The sequence below is a fragment of the Barbus barbus genome, assembly GCF_936440315.1.
Source record: "Barbus barbus genome assembly, chromosome: 42".
Taxonomy (NCBI): Eukaryota; Metazoa; Chordata; class Actinopteri; order Cypriniformes; family Cyprinidae; genus Barbus; species Barbus barbus.
The window spans coordinates 27,283,985-27,308,755 of NC_136720.1; the positions used below are offsets into that span (position 1 = coordinate 27,283,985).

Sequence of the window (24,771 nt, forward strand, 5' to 3'; positions counted from 1 at the left end):
CATACACGCGCACGCACATACTCTCTCACGCATGCACACTCACTCACTCGCACGCATACACACACTCTCTCACGCGCACACGCTCGCACACTCACTCACTCGCACGCATGCACACACTCTCTCTCACTCACACACGCGCACACACTCACACACATACACACGCACGTGCACACTCACTCACACACATACGCACGCGCACACTCTATCACTCAATGCACACACACTCTCTCACTCACTCACATGCACGCACGCTCGCACGCATGCATGCACACACACTCACATATGCACGCAAGCATGCGCACTCACTCACTCGCACGCACGCACATACTCTCTCTCACGCATGCACACACTCACACACGCACACACATACACACGCACGCACATACTCTCTCACGCACACTCACTCACTCGCACGCACGCACATACTCTCTCGCACGCACGCACGCTCACTCACTCGCACGCATACACACACTCTCTCTCACGCGCACACGCTCGCACACTCACTCACTCGCACGCATGCACACTCTCTCTCTCACTCACATGCGCACACACTCACACACGTGCACACGCTCACGCTCGCACGCATACACACACTCTCGCACTCACACATGTACGCACACACACACACACTCTCACACACGCATGCACACACACACTTTCTCTCACTCAATGCACGCCGGACACACTCTCACTCACTCACATGCACGCTCGCTCGCACGCACGCACACGCATGCATGCATGCACACGCTCACTCTCTCTCACACACACACACACACACAGAGGCCTGAATTGATGGCAAGTGCTTCTCTCTTTCTTTCGAGTCGAGCTGAATTAATCTACACTCATTAATCTGTTTTATTGTTTTTATTAACCTAGTAAAAGGTATTTTAGTGTAATTATTACAAACTTCCAGCTTCAGCTGGTGCTTCAGTGTCTTTCTGCTGTCAAATCTTGACTGATTTTGATCAAGTAAGCATCAGAATAACTGCAGTAATATCTCTAGATGAATACTTACTGGACTGAAGCAGCTCAGCTTTACTTGATTCTCCATCAATCATTTTCTAGTAAAATCTGTGCGTCTCAAATCTGATCATCAGGATCTTTTGAGGAACGTTTGTTTCCAGAAGCTTTACTTTCTCTGTTCCTCAGCGGAGGAATGATTTTCATCTCACATCTTCTGAGGAGCGTTTATTTCTTCAGCATTGCATTGCATTATATGTTTGGATCATTTCAATCTCATCTTACTAAGACATATTGGAGATATAGAGCGACCACTGATATCCTACCCACTGGTCACTCTTTTGCAACTAACTTTCTCAGTTGGTCGCAAGAGTACATAATTTGGTAACGATTTATTTAATTTTTTTGCTACAACATGGGATTAATCAATGCATGCTGATGAACTTTTATCATGGTTTATAGTTATATGTAGGGGTGTGCGATATGACGATGTTTGATCGTGGACGATAAAAATGTCTCCACGATCTGCTTTTGAAGAAATATGGTAGTATCGTGCTGCAGCACACATTATATCAAATACAGTTCTGGTCTCCATCTCTATATACTGAACAACACCACATACAGCAGTAGAGTTACTCTGACAGGACAGTGTTTAATTCACGCGCTGGTCTGACGTGCGCTTTATCTGAGCGCATACACCTGAAGCACGCACTAAAAACCCTGTCTAACAGCGCCTGATTACTCAACTAACTTATCTTTTGCGCTAATACTGTCAAAACACACAAGGTTTACAGACAGACTCAGTTGGTTATCTCTAAAATAAAAGTAAATAGTTAAGAGAGAAACGGATGCGTGCAGCTCTTAAAGGGACAGGACACTAAACATGCTGTCGACTGTCATTAAAGGGATAGTTCACCCTAAAATTTAATTTCTGTCATTATTTACTCACTCACATGTTTCCCAAACCTCTATTAATTTCTTGTGCTGAACCCAAAAGAAGATATTTTGAAGAATGAGGGTAACCAAACAGTTGCTGGTCCACATTGGCTTTGATAGAAAGAACAATCCTATGGAAGTCACTGAGGACCAGCAACTGATTGGTTTTCCTCCTTCTTCAAAATAGCATTTATGTTCAGCAGAAGAAAGAAACTCATTCAGGTTTAAAACAACTTTTGAGTAAATGATGGTATAAAAATAAAACATTATGACAGAATTGACAGACAGATGACAGAATATTTATTTTTGGGGGAACTATTAATTTAATGTTAACAAAACAACAAAATGCAAAGAGAAAAATCCCTCACTATTCTTGACTGAAACACTTTAATACAGTTGCTTTAGGAATCAGTCTATCTAGTGTTTTATTCTTATATTTGTTCATTCAATGTCATTGAATGCTCTGCTAAATACACCTATTGTACCTGAAAATAAAGCACTGTTTGTTTTATTTGTATATTATGTGTATTTGTAATGTGTATCTTTGCTCTTATTTTTTAATAAGAAAGATAAAATGATGACACAGATTTTTTTGGCCTAAATATCTGCCGTGCATCTTTGTGTTTCTAGTTTGGCTGTAATGCTCAGACAACTTGTAAAACCAAAATAGTAAATCCAACATGACAAAGAATCGTGATAAAATCGTGATATTTCTAAAAAACAACAACAAATTGATATGATATTTTTTCCATATTGCCCACCCCTAGTTATATGGTAACGAGAGTTATTATACATTGAACCCGTTCTTTTTCATCAGTAGTATTATTTGTGGTTTGTATTTTGTGAACAGGAGTTCCTCTTTTACTATTTTATAAGCCGGGCTTCAGATGCTTTTGCTTTCAGATTCACGATCTTGTTTTACAAGAAGCTTTTTGCTTGCATATATACACCTTTCACTTTTTAAGACTAAAACAAAAGATGGATTTATTGTTATTCTTAATTAAAAAGCACAACAACAATAAAACTGTAGGCTACAATGACAAACTAGCTTGCATAACGTTTATTAACAAAAACGAATAAGATGAGGCATGGCATTTGTCATTTTCTGCTGCATGTATGGAGCAGATTATACACTCGCATGCGACCACATCAAATTATAACTCCACATTCTCAAACAAATGTCGCAAATGTGACCCTTTTTTTTAATATATATGTATGTGTATATATGTATATGTATGTGTATATATATATTAGGGATGGGCGATATATCGCATGCGCATCTCGTCAGTAAAGCCGGGTCCTTGATTAGCGCTAAATCTCCATCACCTGTTTTCAAAAGGAGCAGCATTTAATACACGGAGCCGTAGTTCACTGACAAGCTACGCAATATCGCTTTCATTATTGCAGATATATCGCCTTCGACAATGAACGCAAATTGCGTAGCTTGTCAGTGAACTACAGCTCCGTGTATTAAATGCTGCTCCTTTTGAAAACAGGTGATGGAGATTTAGCGCTAATCAAGGACCCGGCTTTACTGTCGAGATGCGCATGCGATATATCGCCCATCCCTTATATATATATATAATGTGTATATATGTATGTATGTGTGTGTGTGTGTGTGTGTGTATATATATATATATATATATATATATATATATATATATATATATATATATATATATATATATATATATATATATATATATATATATATATATATATATATATATATATATATATATATATATATATATATATATATTAGCATTTTATGTCAGTATCTGCTGTACTGTTATAAAGGTCTCATTGATTTACATTACACACATTAGTATCTCATCATAGAAATATCAGCATCTGAACCAAATTGCATATTTTTGCTCAGTTTGAGTCTGAATAAAATGAAACTGTAGCTGCTAGAAACATGTCAACAATTCAAGTAACAAAGTAAGCTGTTGATGACAGTCATTGATCTGACAGAAACATGATCTTAGGAATGATCATGCAGATCTTGTGTTGTGAGGAGCTCCGTTTAGAGAGTAGTTAAACTACAAACTACTGAACACTGCAGACGTCTAAGAGTCTGAGTACAGTTTAAATCCTGAACTATCAGATGATCTGACTGACTGAGAGATGTTTATGAAACATTTACACTAAATACAAGCAGAAACACTGATATTCAGCAGATATTCAGTCCTCAGAGAGAGAGTGTGTATGTGTGTTGCTCGAGGTCTTACAGCTGCTTCTGCTGATCTCATGTGGAGTATCTGCTCGTCTCTCTAATGAGGGATCTGGGGTGCGACACACCGTCTCTCACTCACACACACACACACACACACACTCTGTTGTTGCTGCTGGGGATGTTCGTCTCATTCTCCTCACTTGTCTGTGTGTTTGATCTGATGGGTTTCTGCTGCTCCTCAGACCATCAGTCGTGCGTTCATGAACGGCAGCGCTCTGGAGCACGTGGTGGAGTTCGGTCTGGACTATCCCGAGGGAATGGCTGTGGACTGGCTGGGCAAGAACCTGTACTGGGCCGACACCGGCACCAACCGCATCGAGGTGGCCAAACTGGATGGGCAGCACAGACAGGTCCTGGTGTGGAAGGATCTGGACAGCCCTCGAGCACTGGCACTGGACCCGGCCGAGGGGTACGTACACGCGTGTGTGTGCGTGTGTGCGCGTGTGTGTGTGTGTGTGAGAGTGAGAGAGAGTGTGTGTGTGTGAGTGAGAGAGAGAGAGAGTGTGAAGTGACATACTGCCAAGTATGGTGACCCATACTCGGAATTCGTGCTCTGCATTTAACCCATCCAACGTGCACACACACAGCAGTGAACACACACACACACAGCAGTGAACACACACACACCGTGCACACACACCCAGAGCAGTGGGCAGCGGGCAGCCATTTTATGCTGCGGCGCCCGGGGAGCAGTTGGGGGTTCGGTGTCTTGCTCAAGGGCACCTCAGTCGTGGTATTGAGGGTGGAGAGAGCGCTGGACATTCACTCCCCCCACCTACAATCCCTGCCGGCCCGAGACTCGAACCCACAACCTTTGGATTACGAGTCCGACTCTCAAACCATTAGGCCACGACTTCCCCTGAAGAGCACAGCTGCTGCATTGGCCGGGAATCGGACCCGGGTCTCCCGCGTGGCAGGCGAGAATTCTCAGTGTGTGTGTGTGTGTGTGTGTGTGTGTGTGTGAGAGAGAGAGAGAGTGTGTGTGTGAGAGAGAGAGAGTGTGTGTGAGAGAGAGTGTATCAGAGTGTTTGTGTGCGCGCGCATGTCAGTTGTGTGTGTGTGTCCTGCAATCGCTCAGGACCATAGACTGTAAAAAGATGGACGATGCGTCTCCCTTTCCTTCCTCTATAGAAAAGTGAAGCCAAAGCATCTCAGTATGGCCGCTGTCATCTTGCATCATTTGGAGCCAGAGTGTGAGTGGTAGTGAAGTCCTGCCCCAAACTCCTGCAGACCCAATCACAATCATGACCCCTCACCCCGCTTTTATAGCATCAAATAACTAGTTAAAAGCAAACTTATTAGAAAAACAAACACTTGAACATAAATCGGCATAAGAACTATCTAAAATAATGGAAACCATCTTTGGAAAAAAATTATATGTGTCCCTGCAGCACAAAAGCAGTCATCAGTAGCACAGGTATATCTGTAGCAATAGCCAACAATACATTGTATGGATCAAAATTATACATTTCTCTTTTATGACAAAAATCATTAGGATATTAAGATCATGTTCCATGAAGATACTTAGTAAATTTCCTACCATAAATATATCAAAACTTAATTTTTGATTAGTAATATGCATTGCTAAGAACTTCATTTGAACAACTTTAAAGGAGATTTTCTCAATATTTAGATTTTTTTGCTCCCTCAGATTCCAGATTTTCTAATAGTTGTATCTCAGCCAAATATTGTCCGATCCTAACAAACCATACATCAATGGAGAGATTATTTATTCAACTTTCAGATGATGTATAAATCTCAATTTCAGAAAATTGACCCTTATGACTGGTTTTGTGGTCCAGGGTCACATTTGAAGTGTATTTTGATTTAGTTTGTCTCACGTTCCATTAGATTACATGGAGAGGGCAGGGTTGATCAGCTGGGGGCGATCGAGATGCTTTGGCTTCACTTTTCAGGACTGGAGCGGCACGCTTGGGTCATGTGACGTGACTGCGCCGTCTCACGGTCTGCTGGTCTTCCTCTCAGCTTCATGTACTGGACAGAGTGGGGTGGACGGCCCAAGATTGACCGCTCGGCCATGGACGGTTCTGGACGCATCACCCTAGTGCCGAACGTGGGTCGTGCGAACGGACTGACCATCGACTACGCGGAGCGGCGGCTGTACTGGACGGACCTGGACACCACGCTGATCGAGTCCTCCAACATGCTGGGTGTGTATCAGCGACGAGTGTGTGTCAGCAGCAGATATACTGTGTGAAAAATACATTTAAGTTCTTCAGCCTGGTTCTCATAAGAGCACCTGGAGATTTGGTTTGGGCCTCTCTCTGCACATAGTGTGACCCATTAAATATAATTATAAAACTAAATTAATAATATTGATAATATTATTGCACTTTATTTATGTTTTTTTTAAACAGAGTACTAAAAAAAATTAAGTGTTATAATACTTTATTACACGGCTCTCTGGAATGCTTGATTCTGATTGGTCAGTTGAGACATTTGCAGGTTCGTTCTTTTCAAATAATAACCGCTCCAAAGTAATAACGCATAGCCGGTACTACTTGTATGTTTAAAATCCCTCCGCGCCAACAAAGATTACCGTTTGGCGCCATCTTGTGACAAACAGAAGTTAGTCACGTGGTACTATATCGTTTCGTGGAAGGATAAAAATGTTAATTTAAAACAAATATGCCAATAAAATGTTTCAAATTCATATTCATGTCCAGTTTTTTTCCCTTATGTGGCAAGTAGCCGTGTAATAAGCTTCGCGTGTTCGCGTCGGGTCCTGATCACACTGTCGGGGCTTATTTCGCGATAACTACCGGCTGCCTGTACATTATCCCTTACATAATACTTTAAAATGAAAAGGGAGTATTAAATAAAAATAAAATTATTTTATAGTGAACTTAAAAATAAAATGCTATTTTAAAAAAATGAAAATAACTTTTCATCATTTTCACATGTAATATCAGCAAGCTTTTATTTTGGCGGGTTTCTGGTAAGTAAGTCTAAGCGCTGCTGATTGAAGAGCTTCAGTGAATGGACTTCACAGTTTTGCATTGTTTTTATAAACGGGAGTGTGTTGCCAAGATTTATGCTTTCATTACAAATAGAAATCTTATAGAGTATTACAGTTTATCGATCTAAAATGGTAATTGTGCATCAACAGCAGTGAACCATGTTGGTATGCAAATGAACGGCCTGAACTTATTCACACAGCGCATTCTTTATTTTTGTTCGCACATGCACCTCTGTGCACTTATGTGTTTATAATATAATTGAATTGAATTAAACACATAAACACATTGTACATAAATAATCTGTTCCAGATTCATACACACTTATTATTTGTTAAATCTTTCTTCTTTAAATGTTTTCTTTTCTCTTGTCAGACCTGTATGCATGTATGTACCAAGAGCACCTTAAAAAACCACAACAAATTCCGGCGAATAAAGTAAATTTTGTTGTTGTGATGCTCAGGTCTGGAGCGCGAGGTGATCGCTGACGATCTGCCGCATCCGTTTGGACTCACGCAGTACCAGGACTACATCTACTGGACCGACTGGAGCCAGCGCAGCATCGAGCGGGCCAACAAGACCAGCGGGCAGAACCGCACCGTCATACAGGGACACCTGGACTACGTCATGGACATCCTGGTGTTCCACTCGTCCAGACAGGGCGGCTGGAACGCCTGCGCCTCCACCAACGGTCACTGCTCACACCTGTGTCTGGCTGTTCCTGTCAGCAGCTTCGTGTGCGGCTGCCCTGCGCACTACTCCCTCAACGACGACAACAAGACCTGCAGCGGTGAGACAAGACCTCCCTCACTCTCGCGCACACACACACACTCACTCACTCACTCACTCACTCACACACACACACACTCACTCACACACACACTCACTAACACTCACACACACTCCCTCACTCTCGCGCACACACACACACACACACACTCTCTCACACTCACTCACACACACACTCACTAACACTCACACACACTCCCTCACTCTCGCACACACACACACACACACACACACACACACTCACTCACTCACTCACTCACACTCACACACATACTCACTCACTCGCACACACACACGCACTTACTCACACACACGCACGCACGCTCACTCACACACACACACTCACACGCACACTCACTCACGCGCTCACAAACACACACGCACACTCTCTCACTCACACACGTGCACACTCACTCACACGCTCACTCACACACACTCACACACACTCACTCACACACACTCGCACTCACTCACTCACACTCGCACTCACTCACACACTCACTCACACACACTCACTCACACACACTCGCACTCACTCACACACACTCACTCACACACTCGCACTCACTCACACACACTCGCACTCACTCACACACTCACTCACACGCTCACTCACTCACACTTACTCACACACTCGCACTCACTCACACACACTCGCACTCACTCGCACGCTCACAAACACACACGCACTCTCACTCACTCACACGCTCACTCACACACACTCACTCACACACTCGCACTCCCTCGCACTCACTCACACACACGCTCACTCACACACTCGCACTCACTCACACACACGCTCACTCACTCACACACACTCACTCACACACTCGCACTCACTCGCACACTCATTCACACACACTCACTCACACACTCGCACTCACTCGCACACTCATTCACACACACTCACTCACACACTCACTCACACGCTCACTCACTCACACACACTCACTCACACACTCGCACTCACTCGCACACTCATTCACACGCTCACTCACTCACACACACTCACTCACACACTCACTCACACACACACTCACTCACACGCTCACTCACTCACACACACTCACTCACACACACACACTCGCACTCACTCACTCACACACACTCACTCACACACTCGCACTCACTCGCACACTCACTCACACGCTCACAAACACACACGCACACTCTCACTCACTCACACACGTGCACACTCACTCACACGCTACCTTTTCTAATATCTTTGACAGAAAAGGGAGATTCGAGATCGGTCTATAATTTATTAATTCTTTGGGGTCAAGTTGTGGTTTTTTAATTAGAGGCTTAATAACAGCCAGTTTGAAGATTTTTGGGACATATCCTAATGACAATGATGAGTTAATAATATTCAGAAGAGGATCTATTTCTTCTGGGCAGAAAGGTATTGTAATTATGTAAATTATGTGGAAAATGAGATTTTCGAACCACCGAGCATGAGAGCATGTTCTAGTACACCCCCCAAAACAAAATCAAGACTTTGTAAAAGAGCATAATAGGACCCCTTTAATCATTCTAATAATCGTTATATTATCAAAATAATCGTTTGTTGCAGCCATAATTAAAACAGAACATAATTGGTAAAACTTTCAGTTAAATTTAAAGTAAAAGCAAAATATTAAATCTATTTAAAAATATTAACAAAATCTGTAATAGTAAGACTGGCGACGACCGCACACTGTGAACGTATAATATAAAAAAAATTTGTTTATTTTTGTGTTCTGATAACGTGAACCAGCATCCATTTCAACACCAGCTATCATAAATGAGTTTAATCTCGCACAGCACTATGGGTCAGAAGCACACACGTAAACTGGGAGCAGACGGTCACTGTTTGATGATGAAAGGTTAAATGTGTGTCTGTGTGTCTGTCAGCGCCCACATCCTTCCTGCTGTTCAGTCAGAAGACGGCCATCAACCGCATGGTCATAGACGAGCTGCAGAGCCCCGACATCATCCTGCCCATCCACAGCCTGAGAAACGTGCGCGCCATCGACTACGACCCACTCGACCGCCACCTGTACTGGATCGACTCCAAGCAGAACGCCATCCGCCGCGCGCACGAGGACGGGAACCAGGTAAGCCTGCATTCCTGCAGCTCTCCCGACCAGATCTCTTGCGACGCGGGATTACATTTCCCAATAAATCACTGTAGCGGTCGGTGACCAGGGTTGGGTATCATTTTAAATTTATCGATTCTGATTCTGCTTATCGATTCTGATTCTTAATGAATCCTAGTTTCGATTCCAATAAAGTAAACAAAAAAACATTTAGATGTCGAATGTTTTTATTCTGTGTCTTTTAAGAAGCATTCTGTTGCAGCTGAATAACATTTAAAAAATCTGCAGACTACAAGAGGAATGTTTGCCTGTGGTTTTAATAAAAAATACCACATCAAAAGCAACTACACTAATATATATTTCACACGTTAAATTGTTAAAGAGAAGTACACTGCAAAAAATTATTTTCTTAAATGATTTTCTGCCAATGGGGCAAGAAAAATAATCTTGTTTAGCCTTTGAATTAAGATGGTTTCTTACCCCATTGGCAAAATTTTGATGTTTTTTTCAGAAAACAAGACATAATATCTTAAGATATTTAAGTTACTTGTCAAGATGAATAAAGTAAATACAATTTTTGTGCAGACTACATTTCTACATTACAGATCTAAATTTAGCAGGATCGGTTGAGAAGGAAATAATTCTAAGCAGACAGCGGGTGAACAGAGTGAATATACAGAATATATAGGACTAAAGAACCTCTCTCCTGCGTGACTCGTCTGAGCGCTGTCCGGTTCCTCCTCAGAGCGTGACAGTGGTGTCCGGCTCCGTGGGCGGCCCAAACCTCGGCCTGCAGCCCTACGACCTCAGCATCGACGTCTACAGCCGCTTCATCTACTGGACCAGCGAAGTGACCAACGTCATCAACGTGACGCGCACGGACGGCTCGCGGGTCGGCGTGGTGCTGCGTGGGGAACACGACAAACCCCGTGCCATCGTGGTCAATCCGGAGAGAGGGTGAGGTTGAAGACCTGTGTTTCCGTGCACTGATCACTTTTGAGCTCCTTAGCTGTTTATCAGTTTGCTTCTGTAGATTTCAATTCCAGTCCATGTCTTTAAAGAGTTTTATCTTACAATCACCAACTTTACAGGTTTATTCCTCTCTATATTCTGAAGGTTTGTTCATAGACTGTTGTGGAGTAACTAGTTACATGTAACGGAATTACGTTAATTACAAAATAAGGTAACACTATTTTAAGGTGTCCTTGTTACATGTACTTACTATTATAATAACAATTAATTATGCATAATTAATGCTAATCCTAACCCTACCCATATAGTAAGTACCTGAAGTTAATATTACTCAGTAGGGCTGGGTATCGAGTTCGATACTTTTCAGGCACCGACCGAATTGCCTCGATACCACCGAGTATCGAAAAACGTCTTGTCGTTCGGTACCAAATTTCGATACTTAAGGGGTTAATCTCATCACCGTCAGAGAGCCAATAATCCTGCAGCACTAGGTGTGTTTGACTAGAAGCGGCGCTGATTGATCAGTGTTTGACCTCCGCGAGAGCGATTCGAAAGCGTACGGAGCAGTCTGCTCTCTATATCGTGCAGTTTGTTTACTACACAGACTGAAGCGCGCGTGACGCTCGCGGTGATTTCAGCGTCTGCCGCCTAACTAAATGAGGACATAAACACATGAACAACATCTCCAGACCTGCTCTGAGAGTCAATTAATGAGCATTTTACCGTTTGATTCGAGTAAAACTAACTCATATCATATACACACAGAACTGTAAAGGTATTCCAGGCAACCCGTCAAAATAAAAGTTCGGTTTAACTTGGAAGACTTTGTTTGCCAAAATAAATACACTTTGATTTTCAATAATTTAAAGAAATTAAGTTAATGTTTTATGTCTTCATTTGAAAACCAGATACAGAACACAGAATTTCTGAGGAAAAATAAAACCTTTCATAAGGCTATTTTAAGAATACATTTAAATAAACTAAGTTGTTTTTATGCATTCAAATAATTAGACATACTACACCAGAATTTAATAACAATAAAACATATGGTGAAAGAAAATAAAACGCCCACTTATGAAAGTGGATGAAGATTTAAAATTTCTTGAAGTCTTTAACAACCTAGAAGTGATGATGTGTTTTAAAATGAACACGCACTAATGTAAACGTAGCCTAACAGATGTGTAAACTGAAAACTATTTGAACTTTATTAAAATTATTTATTTATTTATTGTGTTGGATATATTTTGTTCCTTTGTGCAGTGGCTCAGGAGATGAGGCTTTGAGTCTGTATAAATATCAACATTAAAAAATAGTTTTTTGAGATAATGTAATTTTATTAAAACTGATTTCATAAAACTGGTATCGAAAAAAAGTACCATTCAGGAACCGGTATCGAACTCAAGGTATCGGTATCGTACCGGTATCGAACATTTTTGAACGATACCCAGCCCTATTACTCAGTACTTAAATGTATAATTACACTGTAACAAGGACACCTTAAAATAACATGTAACCCAAAATAAATGTAATTGTAATCAGTTACAGTTACTGAGAAAAAAATGTTAATGATTACAAAGGGGGTTGCATCTGAATGAATGTTTTCCACACACACACACACACACAGATTTAATTGATTTCTTTCATGAATTGCAGTGACTGCTCTAAAATGTGAGACAGCAATGTTTCAGGAGTTTAAGACACATTCTTATTCCATAACTGATTTATTTCCTATTTGGGTTTGTGCATATGATTTCTTTTTTAAGATTAACTTTTTTTCCCAGGTATTGTTAGATGCCAGTGTTTTCTGTCATAATTCAATTCAAGTTTATTTGTATAGTGCTGTTTACGATACAAATCGTTGCAAAGCAGCTCTACAGGAATTTAAGTTTCCACAATATATTTATATATCGCAGAACCTTAATATATTTAACTTATGGCAAAATGTGTTAATTCTGTATGTTGTCTGAGCGTTGGCATCCTCTGAGGTCCTCTGAGGGGTTGGCATCATCTTTTCTCAGGTGTTCGGTCATCTCAGATCATTTAAGGATTGGATCCAGACTGAAGCTTCTGTCATTCCTAGTTGAGATAAATCAGGCAGGTTATTTGTGAATCTGTCTTTGGTGGCTGGAACAATAGTTCTGCCCGGACGATAACGCGGAGCCATATAACTAATATCAGTAATACGCAGCATGCACGATACAAGGAAATGATCAGTAACATCATCACTTTGAGGTACGATATCTATATCAGTAAGATCAATTCCATGCGATATAATTAAATCTAGCGTATGATTAAAACGATGAGTGGGCCCGGAGACGTTTTGCTTGACTCCAAAAGAGTTTATTAGGTCAGTAAACGCAAGTCCTAACGCATCATTTGTATTATCAACGTGAATGTTAAAATCTCCGACAATTAGCACTTTATCAACATTAACTAATAGATCTGAGAGGAAATCTGCTAATTCTTTTAGGAAATCTGTATATGGCCCTGGCGGTCTATACACAGCAGCCAGAGCAACAGATAGGAGAGATTTCTTTTGCATATCTAACAGTGTAACATTAAGCAGAAGTATTTCGAATGAGTTAAACCTCCTGTATCCTGTTTTCTGAGTAACATTGAGAATATCACTATATATTGTTGCCACACCGCCACCACGACCAGTCTGACGGGGCTCATGTTTATAACAGTAGCTTGGTGGAGTAGACTCATTTAGACCAAAATATTCATTTGGTTTCAGCCAGGTTTCAGTCCGGCAGAGTACATCAAAATTATTATCTGTGATCATTTCATTTACAATAACTGCTTTGGGTGCGAGTGATCTAATATTTAAGAGCCCAAGCTTTAAAAATAGTTTTTGTTCATTTATTTTACGTTTTTCTGGTTTAATCACGATCAGATTTTTTCTAGATCCTGCATTAAATTTATATTTTGACCTCGCTATTCGGGGAACAGACATAGTCTGTATAGATTGGACAACACAAGTACTTCTATCTTTTAAGTGGGTAGAACAAAAGTCATCATAGCAGTTATTGGAGAGTTGGCTTACTAGTCAGATGGAGCGTAGCGTCCTGGAGATTGTTGTCTGTCTGTTGACAGTATTTTCTGATTCGTGGAGTGATAAAGAGAAATCCAAAGTCTCCTCTGGAAAAACCTTTAACTCTAATATGACAACAAAATCAAACCATTTATAACGGGCTTTGTCCAGTGATGAGAAATGTATGCAAATTAGTGCATATTTACTTAAGAGAATGCCTCGTTTGCATATTTAAACACACCTGTAACACAGAAGCGTTGTGGCGTTTCTCCGCAGGTACATGTACTTCACGAATCTGCAGGAGCGCTCTCCGAAGATCGAGCGCGCCGCTCTGGACGGGACGGAGCGCGAGGTTCTGTTCTTCAGTAATCTGGGCAAGCCGGTCGCTCTGGCCGTCGACAACGAGCTGGGAAAACTCTTCTGGGTCGACATGGACCTGAGGCGCATCGAGAGCAGCGACCTGTCCGGTGAGGTCCTGGGGTTAAAGGTCACGCACTGTCAACATGACAGTCCAATGACCCCCCCGTCCAATGAATGCTTTCGTTGGCCCTGCCCCTCAGTCCCGGACCACTCCCCTCTCTCATTTAATTTCATGTATTTATGTATTTACTAAGCCCCGACAGGGCTGGACTGACAAATCTGCCCCATCCGGCCCACGAGTTCCTCGAGAGTGTTTTACTGGGTTATAGGGCCTTAAGTTGGAGTAAATAAATGAATAAATAAAACAGGACAGAAACAAATAATGATAGATATTACTGAATTCTTAATAATGAACTTAATGCATTTGTGTCACACAGAAGGGAACTTGACAGTAAAGCAATTATTTTGAGCTAAAATGCAGAAAATGTACTGCTATTAAATTGTGTCATCATTTCCTCTCTCATGCCGTTCCAAACCTGTATGACTTACTCTTCTGTGGAACACAAGAAGATCATTAGTAGAATATTATCAAACCACTTTGGTTACCCTTGATTTCTACTGTATTCTACTCTGTTTACTGTACAGAAATCTCTTGAATTTCTTGAAATTGTGAAAGACATGATGATGAGTAAATGATGAACATTTAAATTTTTGGGTGAACTCTTTAAGAACTTTAACATTAGTAAATAGTTAACACCTAATTTATATAAGACACTATTTAAACATTTAAAGAGAGAGAAGCTATTAAAGCTATTCTGTTAAATTATCCTTTGCCCCAATGAAATTTAATATAGTTCATAAAATCCAGAATTTAACTGACTCTATTAGTAAGATGGTGGTCACAAGTAAAGCCGTGGTCCTCATTACCATATGGTTTTTCAAATAAATATTAATAACAAACTATGGAATTTGTAGAAAACATGTAGAAACTACAAAAACAACTCCAATTCCCCAATATTTTCTAACTTTAAGTAATAAATACATTCAGCCGAAACACAATAGGCTATTTGTACAGTTAACCCTTTATGGTACCGGGTTGCCTCCAGGCAACATACTTATTTTAGGTGTTTTTAATTAAATAAGACACCCATTTAATGGATAAATGCTATCTCAGGGTAGTATAACTCAAACACTAATCAATGAAAATGCAAAACAGTGGTCACATGACCCACAGGGGTCCATTTTGCTTCCAATTTAAGGACGCGCACGTCACATGACTCCCTATTTTCTCCAATGAAAAGTGCATTTATCATCAATTTTCAGAGTCACAGTAGTCCAAACGCCATTAAACTAGGGCTTGCTTGGCTCTCTCAACATCTGTAAACGAAAACCAAGACTTGACTTCACTACTGTGTTAATATGTTGATCAGACTTTAGCATCTAAGAGGACTGCCATATTTTTCAGTTGGTTTAATGGAGTTCAGATATCTCCAGATTAGGGTTTACATTAGACTTATTCACCCAAATACAATAACTTCTGTTTTACTAGAATATAAACATAGAAAATTTAAAGACATCCAAGATCTAATGTCCTCTAGACATGCGAACAGATTTCCTAACCCTGTCTCTTTCTGTCCTCCAGGAGCCAATCGGATCGTGATCGAGGACTCTAACATCCTGCAGCCGGTGGGTCTGACGGTGTTTGGGAACTTCCTGTACTGGATCGACCGGCAGCAGCAGATGATCGAGCGCATCAATAAGGTCACGCGTGAGGGACGCACCAAGATCCAGGCGCGCATCGCCTCTCTGAGCGACATCCACGCCGTCCACGAGCTCCACATGGACGAGTACAGTAAGCGTCTCTCGCCGAGCATCATGGGTAGATCACAAATCTCACGGTTCGGATCATAGTACGGTTTTTGAGCCGCGGATCGGATTGTTTTTCGGATCAGCAAGAAAATAAAAAAATTTCAATGTACCTTTGCTTTCTATCAGTACTACTTTGATACCACAGCAAAAGCTCTTTAGCCTAAGAGAGGTCAAACATTATTAAAGAGACAAGTGCACAGCCAGTATACAAATACACAAACTACAAGCATAGATCAATACAACACAACAATGTTACAAATAAAATAAGGTCGGTAGTATTCAGGTACATTTAGTCATTTAGCAGAAGCGTCTTACTAATGAGAACAATAGAAGCAATCGGAGCAACGAGAGAGCAACAGTATTCAAGTGCTGTGACGAATCTCAGTTAGTCTAACACTATACACATGCAAGGTTTTGTTTTTGTAAATTAGACCAAAACGCATGGAATAGGTACAGAAATGTAATTATGTGTAAAATAACACTGCATAGTGCTCACTGTATAAATAGATTCATGTTTGTTAAAAACATGTCTTGTTGTTTGAGCATTAATGACAGCAGCAGGTATTTATAGGCTGCTGCCCCTTTAAGAGCGGATGCACGGAACCATATATAATGATACACATCTGATTTCTATCTCAGATGTTCTCAAGAAAGAATCGCCATGCATTCGGAAAATCTCAGAATCGATGCGGAATCATTTCTCAATGTATTTTTGCAGCCCTAGTAGAGCGTGTGTGTGTGTGTGTGTGTGTGTGTGTGTGTGTGCGCGCAGATAAACACCCCTGCACGTCTGATAACGGCGGCTGCTCACACATCTGCATCGTGAAAGGAGACGGAACCACGCGCTGCTCGTGTCCCGTTCACCTGGTGCTGCTGCAGGACGAGCTCTCCTGCGGAGGTACGCATGGAGAAACACACACTTTAGTCATCCTAGATGCACTCCAGTCTCTCCTACAGGACTAAATCTGACTAGACCTGTCAATGCACACAGTTTCAAAGCTGTTGTACAGAACATCATGATGTTAATGTTTAGAATTATCTTTAGGGCACCTAAAGATTGTTTAGCCTTTTTATAATTAATAATTTTATAATTTAAGATTATATTTCTCACCCCTTTGCAAGATATTTTTGCTTGTTTTAATCTAAAACAAATAAATTTGATAATTTTTTCAGAAAACCACATATCTTAAAGTCAAGTAAATGCATCTTGATTCAAGAATGTTTAGATATTTATACTAGAAAACAAGACAAAAATACTAAGTAAGAAAATAATTTTTTACAGTGTAATGTTTTCATTCTCAAATGTGTCTCTGGAGCACAAAAGCAGTCATCAGTAGCACATGTTCCATGAAGATATTTAGTACATTTCCTACCGTAAATATATCAAAACTTCATTTTTGATTAGTAATATGCATTGCTAAGAACTTCATTTGAACAACTTTAAAGGAGATTTTCTCAATATTTAGATTTTTTTGCTCCCTCAGATTCCAGATTTTCTAATAGTTGTATCTCAGACAAATATTGTCCGATCATAACAAACCATACATCAATGGAGAGATTATTTATTCAGCTTTCAGATGATGTAGACTTCTAAATTTTAAAAATTGACCCTTATGACTGGTTTTGTGCTGCAGGGTCACATATGTCCGTCACTAACCGCTGGTTGTCGTCCTCAGAGCCGCCCACGTGTTCTCCGGAGCAGTTCTCGTGTGCGTCCGGCGAGGTGGACTGTATCCCGCAGGCCTGGCGCTGCGACGGTTTCGCCGAGTGTGACGACAGCAGCGATGAGCGCGACTGTCCCGTCTGCTCCGACGAGGAGTTCCAGTGCGACAGCAAGCAGTGCGTGGACCTTTCTCTGCGCTGCAACGGAGAAATCAACTGCCAGGACCGATCGGATGAGAACAAATGTGAAGGTAACGATCACCAGCCGATCCTCTCAGTCTGTGAGCCACTTCCTGTCTGACTCACCCACACTTCCTGTCTGTCTCTGCAGTTCACTGTCCCATAGATCAGTTCACCTGCGCCAACGGCCAGTGCATCGGACGGCACAAGAAATGTGACCACAACATGGACTGCACGGACAACTCTGATGAGATCGGCTGCTGTACGTGTCTTCATTCACAGATTAAGGCCTTTAAACGTCTTAAATCAGAGCAGAAAGTCTTATATTCAGTCATGTCACTGCAAAAGATGAATTTCCTTAGTATTTTGTCTTGATTTCCAATATAAATATCCTTAAAACAAGATACATATACTTGAGATAAAAACTGAAGTCTTGTTTTTTTTGAGAAGTTGAACAAAATTAAATGAATTTGATTAAAATGCTTTCCTGTAGCTCAAATAGTAGAGCATGGGTTCGATTCCCAGGGAGAGCAAGAGCTGATGAAATGTGAAAACTGTAACTTGAATGCAATGTAAGTCGCTTTGGATAAAAGCGTCTGCTAAATGCATAAATGGAAAATTAGAACAAAAATCTGCCAACGGGGAATGAAAACTTATCCTTTTGGCAGAAATTTGTTCTTGTTTTAAGTATAAACTCACTTAATTTTGTACAGTTTCTCAGAAAACGTCTGATGTTATTTTGCATCTCCAGTAAATGCATCTTGATTTAAGAATCTTTAGGCGTTTGCTCTGGAAAACAAGTCAAAAACACTGAGGAAGAACATACTTTTTGTGCAGTGTGATCAGAAGTACATTAAACGTTATTTCGGCAACACTTTACTCAAAGCCTTTATGTATAAGGTGTTATTAATGCATTAAAATTATTCATCATGTGCTTTGTAATACATTATATCTTGTCGTAAATAATTACAACCGATTTTAAAATGTGTTAAATAGTGTAACAATGAACTGATGAGTGTTATAATGTATTAACTGTAGTGACAATTATTCATGAGACTCCACAATGCATTATAAGGAGCATTACAAGGCATAATTTATGCATAATAAAACTACTTTTATAATGTATTATACATAAAGGCTTTAAGTGTTACCGTTATTTCCATATTCTAGTGTTTGTTTGCAAGGCTATTCAAAATGTAGGCTATTTTTCGGTGAAATTAATGGAGAGTGTGCTCTCTGGACATTTATATTCAGAGAACATTTTGAAGTATTGTGTTGTCTTCAGTTTATTTAAATGTTCTGCACTTAGTCTTGAAAAGCTCAAGTCTTAAACAGACCCGCTGTTAATAAAGCAGCAGGTAAGAGTTCCTCACAACGCTCCGGTTTCTTCCTCAGACGCCACAGAAGAGCCGTCCTTTCCTCCGACGAACACCATCGGCTCCATCGTGGGTGTGGTGATGGTGCTGTTCGTGGTGGGCGCCGTGTATTTCGTGTGCCAGCGTGTCCTGTGTCCTCAGATGAAGGACGACGGCGAGACCATGACCAATGACTTCGTGGTTCACGGGCCGTCCTCGGTGCCGCTGGGATACGTGCCTCACCCCGGCTCTCTGAGCGGCTCGCTGCCCGGTGAGCACACCGCAGAAACCATTCTCTTGCTTTGGTCTTATAAATATCTCAACATTCTTGAATCAAGATGCATTTATTTTGTGAGTAAAATGAGTTAAAGGGATAGTTGACCCCAAAATTAAAATTCTGTCATTAATTACTCACCATCATGTCGTTCCAAACCTGTAAGACCTTCGTTCATCTTCGGAACACAAATTAAGATATTTGATGATATCCGAGAGCTCTCTGTCCCTCCATAGACAGCAATGCAACTCAACTGCTGTGTGACGAGGTGTACAGCAAGCAAGCTAAAAACCCCATGTTTTTATAAGCTGACAACCCAAAAATACCTCAAAAGAACCTCAAAACTAGACCACATCGTGTTATATTACTCTGAGAACTACACCCACTTGAGAGAAATGTAATCGGTGGCAGAAAACATTCATTATTTTAATCATGTCAAAGGATTATTTGACTACCTGATGTGAACCTGAGAGGAGGAGATATATTGAGAAACTACATTTTATTGGTTTTTGGTCAGTGCCCCTTTTTTTTTTCCTTCCTTTAGTTGGAGAAATTATCCAAAATGAATGGCCTAACATGAAATATTACACGTTGCGCTCTACTTTTGTGTCCTTAAACGCTCGTTTTTGGGTCGTCAGCTTATAAAAACATATTTCTGGGGTTTTTAGCTTGTTTGCTGTGCACCTCGTCACACAGCAGCTTTTACACATTGTTCTGGTTTTTGTTATAAGTCAGAAATTACAAGGAGGCAGCTTCCCGCAATGCAGAGTCAATGGAGAGCGTTGGATTGTTTTCCCCACCGGTGTGGGCGTGGCCTAAATGTGCTCTGTCTCTATGGCCAATCAGAGGCGCCCAGATGAGTCGTCATCATCAAATGAGTTCTTGTTCAAGTGAATTCTCTCATCATAAACCAGAGGTTCATTCATCAAACAGTGTTTAGACAGCTTTACTTTGGCAATGTAAATGTTCTTCGCTCGCTTTCTCTGCGTAATTTATTCGCTGTTCATCTCATGAACACTTGACACTAAATGTGGAACACACAACTCTATTATACATTATTTATTCACCACACATACTTTTTTCATTTCAAATTTGCACATATCAGACCTGTACACACACAATTGTCTATATTATATATTGTGTTTTTGCTATTTTGTACATTGTCTATTTGTATATTATTCTTTTATTACCTGTGTCCTGTTACTGTCTTTCTGTTGCAAATAGAGCTTCTGTCACTACAACAAATTCCTTGTATGTGTAAACATACTCGGCCAATAAAGCTCATTCTGATAACTCTGGAAGGTACAGGTAATAAAAATAATTCATTACCTCATCTGTGATTTGTGAATTCCATACATAAAATGACTTCTCCCATCGTTCCTCTCTTCTTTATAGCATCAAGCTTTGCCTTTGTTTTGAAAATACGACCTTTAGCGGCACAAACTTACATATTGTGCCTTTTTTAAATGAGCAAAAATATCTGATAAACGGGGCAAGAAAAATAATCTTGTTTAGCCTTTGAATTAAGATTATATTTCTTACCCCATTGGCAGGTATTTTTGCTTGTTTTAAGCAAAAACCTACAAAAATTTGATTTTTTTTTTTTTTTCAGAAAGCAAGACTTAATATCCCAAGTCATTTAACTCGTCAAGTAAATGCATCCTGATTCAAGAACGTTTAGATATAGATAAAACAAAAATATGAAGTAATAAAATAATTTTTGGCAGAGTGCTGACATGTTTCTCTCTCAGGCATGTCTCGTGGGAAGTCGGTCATCGGCTCGCTGAGCATCATGGGAGGCAGCAGCGGCCCGCCGTATGACCGCGCGCATGTGACCGGAGCATCGTCCAGCAGCTCGTCCAGCACCAAGGGCACTTACTTCCCTCCGGTCAGTCTTCTCACGTGTGTCAGGGTCCTTATATAAGTGTCAATTCAGTGTTAAATAGTATAATAAATATCTTAATTATCATTTTAAGAGGTCTGAAAGTAATTTGATAAATTAAAAAATTAAAAATAGAAATTCTTCAGGCTCATGTTTTCAGAGCAGTTTGCAATTGAAAAATACCCCTAATTAATGCCAGTTGATGATTGCTAATGATCTACTGTTGATGAATTATGACAGTGTTTACTTTGTATTCAAATATGTTGTAGATTTTTATAAGATGCACATTTCATCATCTTCATGTTAGAATGAGCGGCTGGAAGTAGTAAAGCACTACATTTACGTTGTCATTTAGCAGATGCTTTTATCCAAATAAAATAATGCAGTCAAAACCAACAAAAACAACATTTCAAAATAAGACCCCTGTGCATTTCAGGCTTGTTTTTAAAAATGTAAAAAAGTCTCATTAAAACTGAATATTATTGGTATTTTGGTTACACAACGATATGCCAAATTTTGCTATGTTTAATCTCAACATATAATCATTGCAGTTAATAGTGTTCATCTGTTTGATTGCATGCAATTTGTAACTAACTGCATGATTTTTACTGAACATTTGTCATAGTCACCACTAATAACATGCTCCCAAATATATTGTAAATATATATTATAAAGCCCTATACAAATAAACTTGAATTGAATTGAATATTTGGCTTTAATTTGAAGTAAATTTGTCTTTGTGTCGTCTGTCATAGGAAGGAAAGATAAAAAATATTATTTAACACATTAAGAATATAGATTTTACTAGTATCAGTGCTATGAACTGCTTGTTGCCTGACGTTCAGCATTATTGCAAAATCCAGTATTAATAGACCTCTAATTCTTATTTGAGATATTAGTACATTAACTTCAGTTCATACATTGTGAAATAAATATTCAGTTTGTTATTATATTTTTTGTTTTATTTTAGATTACAGGGTTCCTGCAGGTCCTTAAAAAGTGTTGAAGTCTTAGAACAGTTATATTTCAGAGAGGGTTATTTCTGGCGTTCCGGAGGCGCCGCCTGCTGTTTTTGTTCAGACCGATGTGAGAATAGACCCATGTTTCTGTCCTGCAAACACACACAGCCGTAAATGTGAACTGGTGGATCGATAATGCATTATAAAAGTCTAAACAGTAAAATGTATTTGTTATTTAATTAATATAATAATTTATGGATAATAATAGTTTAAATTAATATAATAAATAATACTTTTGACTCGTAAAAATGGTTTAAAGGCTGAAATGTGAAGTGTATCATTTTATAATACTTTTTGTTTTCTTGAAAAATTGTATCTGAACTGTAAATCATGCTTTTTACAATAATTTTAGAGTTTAATATGTTACTATAGATATTGCCTCACCCCGCTAATATGGTATTCATTTTATTTGTTCAGGTCTTTAAAAAAAATTCTTAAATTTGAGCGTAAAAATCCTGCAGAAACCCTGGATTATTGTTATAATTGTATTAATTTTTATTTTTAAATCTGTGTTGTGAATGTCAGCATCTTTTGTAACGAGTCTTTTGTCTCCCATGATTCCAGATTCTGAATCCTCCTCCGTCTCCCGCTACAGTGAGGTCGCAGTATACGCTGGAGTTCGGATACTCGTCGAACAGCCCGTCGACGCACCGATCGTACAGGTAACGGGGGACACGCATCACACGGATGTCATGCTAACGCTAGTTTATGTCTGACTCTGAGTGTTTTGCAGTTACAGGCCGTACAGCTACCGTCACTTCGCCCCCCCGACGACGCCCTGCAGCACAGACGTGTGCGACAGCGACTGCACGCCGGGCCGAAGGGCTCCGCACGCGTCCAGCGCCGCTGTCAAAGGCTACACCAGCGACCTGAACTACGACTCGGAGCCGCTGCCGCCGCCGCCCACGCCGCGCAGCCAGTACCTGTCTGCAGAGGAGAACTGTGAGAGCTGCCCGCCGTCGCCCTTCACTGAGCGCAGCTACTCGCACCACCTGTACCCGCCGCCGCCCTCGCCCTGCACGGACTCGTCCTGAGCCCCACCCAACGCGGCATAAGCCCCGCCCACTGCAGTGGAAGCCCTGCCCACCACCGCATAAGCCCCGCCCACTGCAATGGAAGCCCCACCCTACACAGACTTGTCCTGAGCCCCGCAAAAAAAAAAAGATTTTCTTAGTATTTTTGTCTTGTTTTCTAGTATAAATATCTAAAAATTCTTAAATCAAGATGCATTTACTTGACAAGTGGCTTAAGATATTAAGTCTCGTTTTCTAAAAAAAAAAGGATCACAATTATATTAGTTTTTGCTTAAAACAAGCAAAAATATCTGCCAATGGGGAAAGAAAAATCATCTTAATTCAAAGGTTAAACAAGATTACTTTTCTTGCGCCATTGGCAGACATTGTTGTTTGTTTTAAGCAAAAACTAATAAAATTGTGATTTTTTTTTTTTTTTTTTTTTTTAGAAAACGAGACTTAATATCTTAAGCCACTTGTCAAGTAAATGCATCTTGATTTAAGAATTTTTAGATATTTATACTAGAAAACAAGTCAAAAGTACTAAAATAATGTTTCCAGTGTAAGCCACCCCACCCCGTTAAGCCCCACCCACCACATACTAAGCCCCGCCCATGGCACCCGTGTACATATCCGACGGCGTGATGACTCTGACATGTGGGCGTTTGTCTCGGGTCTGGCGGCTCTCTGTACATTTAAAAGAAAAGGAAAACATATTTATATATTTTCTATACAGTGTTTATTGGTTATGCCATAGAGCTTTGTATTAAAAGAAATTTGTTAATTTTTTTTCAAAGAGAAAATTTTATTAAATCCACACAGATGTCATACGTTGCCTTAATCCAGGAGTTTAGAATGAAACGTGTTCATGCCAAATAGATGGAGACGCCCGTCGCCCCCTGCAGGCTCGGAGCAGCAGCACACTGTGACCTGAAACTCAATGAGCCGCCAAACAAGATGGTACTCCTATTTTTCTACTATTTTTGTATTGGAGACGTCACAGATGCGGCCTCCTCTGTGCGTGACGAACTTCAGCGGCGCCTCGTCACGAACGCTTTAGGAAACGGACAGGAAGTGATGCGATCCGAACCGGTCGAGCGAAAGCTTCCCGCAGCCGCACGGCTCACAATCACGGACCACTTCTCGTGCCTGACCGTTTTTTACAAGACGC

At 40.4% G+C, this 24,771-nt stretch overlaps 1 protein-coding gene across 2 annotated transcripts in view; it reads left to right on the top strand.

Moving 5' to 3' along the window:
- LOC306861365 (low-density lipoprotein receptor-related protein 6-like) overlaps positions 1-23,857 on the top strand; it is a 63,423-nt gene extending 39,566 nt beyond the window's left edge. Inside the window, exons 11-24 of one of the 2 annotated variants that reach the window (XM_079403585.1) lie at positions 4,318-4,544; positions 6,122-6,306; positions 7,577-7,903; positions 9,796-9,998; positions 10,726-10,937; positions 14,263-14,453; positions 15,989-16,198; positions 16,988-17,113; positions 17,892-18,128; positions 18,209-18,319; positions 19,453-19,683; positions 21,438-21,574; positions 23,152-23,249; positions 23,321-23,857. In XM_079403585.1, the coding sequence (XP_079259711.1) occupies positions 4,318-4,544; positions 6,122-6,306; positions 7,577-7,903; positions 9,796-9,998; positions 10,726-10,937; positions 14,263-14,453; positions 15,989-16,198; positions 16,988-17,113; positions 17,892-18,128; positions 18,209-18,319; positions 19,453-19,683; positions 21,438-21,574; positions 23,152-23,249; positions 23,321-23,621 (2,796 nt within the window). In that variant the 3' untranslated portion in view covers positions 23,622-23,857. The remainder of the gene's footprint in view (positions 1-4,317; positions 4,545-6,121; positions 6,307-7,576; positions 7,904-9,795; positions 9,999-10,725; positions 10,938-14,262; positions 14,454-15,988; positions 16,199-16,987; positions 17,114-17,891; positions 18,129-18,208; positions 18,320-19,452; positions 19,684-21,437; positions 21,575-23,151; positions 23,250-23,320) is intronic. The other variant, XM_079403586.1, reaches the window with a different exon arrangement.
- Positions 23,858-24,771: the final 914 nt, after the last annotated feature.